General features: G+C 29.9%; 1 protein-coding gene across 1 annotated transcript; it reads right to left on the reverse strand.

Moving 5' to 3' along the window:
- Positions 1-417: 417 nt before the first annotated feature.
- On the reverse strand, positions 418-3738 carry LOC114313791 (putative GPI-anchored protein At3g06035). Its single transcript, XM_082911927.1, has 3 exons — positions 3670-3738; positions 1389-1446; positions 418-941 (listed from the first exon to the last, which is right to left on the reverse strand). The coding sequence occupies exons 1-3, from the start codon at positions 3736-3738 to the stop codon at positions 418-420; spliced, it is 651 nt and encodes a 216-aa protein (XP_082768053.1).
- Positions 3739-5255: the final 1517 nt, after the last annotated feature.

A 5255-nucleotide genomic window follows, 5' to 3' on the forward strand; every position in this document is an offset into this window, starting at 1 on the left:
TATTGATGAAATCAATTGTACATAAAATACAAATATAAGTATCAATAAAGAAAGATGAGTGTGAAAAAGCATAAAATAAAATAAAAGACAAATCTTCTGTTACACTAAAAATGTTAGTGAGGGACCAAGTGAAAGCACGAAAAGAAAAGATAAACCAAAAACAGAGGCCAAGCACCCAAGAACAATAGACACTAAACAAACCAAAATCCTTTCAAGCATAAGAAAAAATCCAGAACCAGCAGTGGCCATCAGAAAAAAATAAAAAATAAAAAAATGAAACATTTTCCACATAGCAGACCTCCAATCTTATCTGCTATGAAGCATTTCCTCCAAGCTGACACTACTCTTCTTAAGTCACATTTTACACAACCCAAACATTATTCCATGCACCATAGAAACCTTAGACTCCATACATAATTAGTATAAAAGAAACAACACTAACAACAACAACAAGAAGCAATGACTCAAGCTCGCGTTAGAAACCAAATTAGCAGCACTTTTTTCAGTGGTTGTGTTTACGTTCAAAACAATGGCTGTCCAGCTGACTCCTGCACTTATGCCAACTTCAGTGTAATTGGAACTACGGAGGTATTGTGCGTACTGTGACTGCGGGCATCTTGCGCAAACTAGACCAGTGGCAACAAACTTGGCAACACAAATAGGCAATATCAACCCATTGCTTGTCGAGTTAATGTTTATATTACAATCTTTCAAAAGACGGGGAAAGTTGGTAGATAGTTGAGGGTGGGAGGAGGAGGAGCCCACGGTGGCGATGGTGATGGGGTGGGTGGGGATGGTGGTGGTGGTGTTGCAAGGATCGTCGTCTATCTGGGAAACTATTTGCTCGGCAAGGCATTGTGTGTTATCAGTCCTTGTGAGGGCCGACAACTTCAAGTATTGTCTGTGATTATTGATACCTTCAAGCAAAGTGTCTTCAGAACCTGTAATTTATCAAAATTTTTATAATTCATAAATAATACAAATGAGGAAACCTCATCAAACTAACGTCTAACATCATCAAACAGCATAAAAAACAAAAATAGAAAATAGAAAGAAAAAACAAAAACCCAAATGAAAGAGAGATTACCATCACAGTAAACTGATTCAGACCGAAATAAAATAATATGAAGAAACACGAAGAGAAAGGAAGGAAGCAGGGAAGCCAATGCCATTCTGTTTATTTATGAAATGAAAGAGTGAACTTGCTTAGAAAAAATTGCAGCTAGCACACCAAAGACTCTGTCTCACATTAAATGTTAGATACTAACTATATAACATCAAGGAAATCTATACTTGCCTTGGTTGTCAAGGTGTGCTTTTTTGACAAAGTATATTTTTTTTTTTTCCAAAAGCTAGTTCGGTGCTTTAGATATCTCCCCTATGCTAACCCAGCGCATCTCGATAACCACATGCATTTCCTTGGGGGAAAGGATTTGGTACAAACGCCTACAATAAAATTAAGTACAATAAAATTATAAATTTTTGTAGTATTGCTATTAATTACCAACTATTATTGTAGTTATGTTAGGTATAGCGGCACATAGTGTGACGAAGGGAGATTCTATCACTAAGTTTTAAAGAGTATCATTATGGAATTAACATATGTCTCAATTACGATCATTGCCAACTTTAATTATGACTTATTTATGTCTTGTGGTTGTAATGATTGAAAAGATTTTTAGTTATGTCTTGCGTGATTTATGACATGATTGACTTATTATGATTATTATTTTAGTTATGACTAAAGAATTTTTCAGTTATGCTTTAAATGATGTTTAATTATGATTCATTTTAATCTTTTTGTTATGACTAAAAGTAATTTAGTTATGATATTTTGTGATATGAGCACGACAAAATGGAAGGACCCTATGGTTATTATGATAGTTTTCAATTTGCTCCATTTAAAATTTCTTATATGCCCCTTATTTTATAGTTTTTTTCTTTTTATTGTCTTCAATAAAATTCTATAAATTTTCTATTAAATGTTTATTTTGTGGATAATATCCCTTATATATTTTCTCTCCATCCAAACTACTACTCATTTTTGTGCACTTTCTCTGATTTAGTTCTTTATACTTTCTTCTCCTTCATCACTGTGACAAGAGGTAAAACATCTTTCAGTGTTAATTGGTGAAAAGTCTATTCATATGCTGCCATATGTCATTTAGTGTAAGGTTTAATTTTTGTTGGTGATAAGGACATAAGTTAAAAATACGGCAGCTAGTGATAGTAAGTTGGACAGATAGATAATATTAAATAAATATGTGAACAGATAAGTAATATGTGTACAGATAGCGAGACATTTAAATAGATAATTGCATAGATAGGTGACATGTGTACGAATAGTGGAACATTTGAACAAATAGTTAGATATTTGAATAGATAATTGCATAGATAGGCGACTTGTACGTATAGACAGTGAGACATTTGAACAAGTAAATGGCATTTAAACAGATAGACAGATAGGTAAGATTTAAACACATAGGTGTCAGTTTGGACAAATAATGTCATTGTCGGTATAAAAAAAAAAATTAAACTTGAATTTATTAGCCTAAGAATTAAAATTTAAAAAAAAAAAATGTATTTCTGGCCCGAGGGCCCATCTTTTTATCTTCCTCTCATTGCAAGCTAATTTTAGCTCTCTTAAATCTATTTTACAAAGACTAAATAATGCAGTGAAAAATATCATACAAGACTAGATATCATTATAATAGATGAAGAAATAATGAAGAAACGAATTTTCAAAGAGAAACAAAATAATATTAATCAAAAATTGTTTTTCCTTAAGGCATACATCTTCATTTATAATATATGAAACTAACTCAACAAGGACAAAATTAATTAGGTTAAAATTCTTTACTAAACATAAAAATAAATAAAAGGAACAGAATATTATCAAAAATAGCAAATTTGAATTAAATTCAAATTTGGATATAGAAAACATTAGAAATACGCCAAAATAGAAATCTCAGAAAATAGATTTCCCAAAATAAAGTTATTGCTATACCAAAATTTTTTTAAAACAACAAAATCACTGATTTGAGGACCTAATTAAAGGAATTTGACTAAAATCTATCGGGGACAACAGTGGCTTTGATTCAAAATGTTATTTCCAATCGGACTATCAAATTTTGGAAGATTTTGAGCTTGTCACAAAAGTTACATTTTTACCTCCAATTTGATTTCTTCTGTGCCTTTTGTTGGTCCAATTATTCTAAAAATTCTTCAGTTATTTGTTTTACATTAACTAAGGGCTAATCAAGTGGTTGAGATACTCTCGTACTAAGCATAATGTCTCGACTTGAGTCTTATTACGCTGTAAAATTTCTCTACCCCTATCCTTTCATATGAATTATAAATAATAAATAGGAACAATAATTAAAATTTTATCTTTTGGGTTCTGCCACTAATGGTTGATTAGATTTTTTTAAATCTAGAGAGATGGTGATTAGATTTTTTTTTTACACTATGTTTGTTTAGGCGAAAAATATTTTTTTTATATTTTTTGATATTTGATATAATAGAAAACAAAAGTCAACGAAAACATTTTTTATGATCAACCAAAAATAAACTTATATGGGTGGAAGATATTTTTTACTTTTAAAGGGCGAAAACGTTTTCTGTACTAAAGTCTTACTAATATAATCACACTACTACTGTCACTCTCACCTCCACCACCACCACAATCACCATGGCCACTGCCACCATTACCGTCGCCATCCCCATGGCCACCACCATGATATCACCTCCACCTCCACATTCATTCCACCACCATCACCACTAAGAATAGAAAAATATTTTCTCCAAAAAATATTTTTAAAAAAATTTTTAGAAAAACTTTTTATAAAAAATATTTTTTATTCAAACAAACAGAAGGTAAATCTCTTGAGAGATTTTAACTGGGTAGATTAGAATTTCCCCAGGTTTTAATCCGATTGTGCTTTTCTCTTTCTCTCTCTCTCCCTCTTTCCATCTATCAATTGAACGCTTCAAAATTTTGTATCAATTACATTCAGATTTTTCTTTTTAATTGGACTCTAAAGAATCTACTCAAAGCGAGGGGAATTTTCCTTTTACCTTTCGGTTTTGCTAGTGAAAGGAATATTTTTTGGGGGGCAGTTACACACTACAAGAAAAAGTATTTTTGCCGACCACTTTTAGCTACCAAAAATAATTTAGTCGCCAAAAGTCACGGAATTGGCTACCAAAAATAATATTAGTCAGCAAAAGTCAACTTTTTAGCTACTAATTTTTTTTAGTAGGGGAATGTTGATTATTGGCTACTAAAAAAAATTTAGTATTACAATTGGCGACTAAAACAATTTTTAGTAGCTAAACATATGACAATTGGCGACTAAATAAAAATTTAGTAGCCGTAGAGGTACCTTTAGCTACTAAATTGTTTGGTAGCCGAATGAAAATTAAAAAATTAATTTTTAATCTTTCCCGACCAAACTTTTGGTCGCCAAATGTCAAGTTTCGGCGACAAAATTTATTTTAGTTGCTGTATACCTACTTTCGGCTACTAAATTGTTTGGTAGCCGAATGAAAATTAAAAAATTAATTATTTTTATTAAGAGGTTGTACACCCACCATCCAAAAATATTAATATCTTATTTTTTTTTATTATCTCAAAATATTAATTTTTTTAAGAAATTAATTATTAAAATAAAATGAATTTCTTATTTTGTCCTTTTTTTAAATCCATTAATAATACAAAAAGTACAATTATGACAATTGATATGTCTAAAAAAATATACTATCAAAAGGTAATTTTGAAAAATTAATATTTTTAAAATGTAATAATTGTATTATAAAAAGAAATTAAATTCTGAAAATAGATTATTATTTTTAGATGGAAGAAGTAGTCGGCTTTCATTCGATGGTTGAACACATTTTTTAATAATTGGGCCCTCACGCGAAAGGTATGCTAAAATGGGCAACTTGTTATTGGCTGCTTGTCGATAGTTTTACATTGCAAAAATTTAAAGGCATAGTTACAGGTTAGTCTGATGAATTTAATTTTTAATAATAAATTTATTATTTTTAAAAAGTACAATTAAACTATTTATACTTTTTACATCATCATATTTCAATAACACTAATAAATTAAGAATAAATCAAAATTCACAAATAAAAGACAAAATATCCCAATTATTTATCATGTTAATAAATTTTTCAATATTATTACCAGTACTAATGAAATAATCATTTTACAGACACAAAACATATATTTAAAAAGTTTTAAAAAAATT

This window comes from Camellia sinensis, chromosome 2 (assembly GCF_055761805.1).
Source record: "Camellia sinensis isolate YWXY chromosome 2, ASM5576180v1, whole genome shotgun sequence".
Taxonomy (NCBI): domain Eukaryota; kingdom Viridiplantae; phylum Streptophyta; class Magnoliopsida; order Ericales; family Theaceae; genus Camellia; species Camellia sinensis.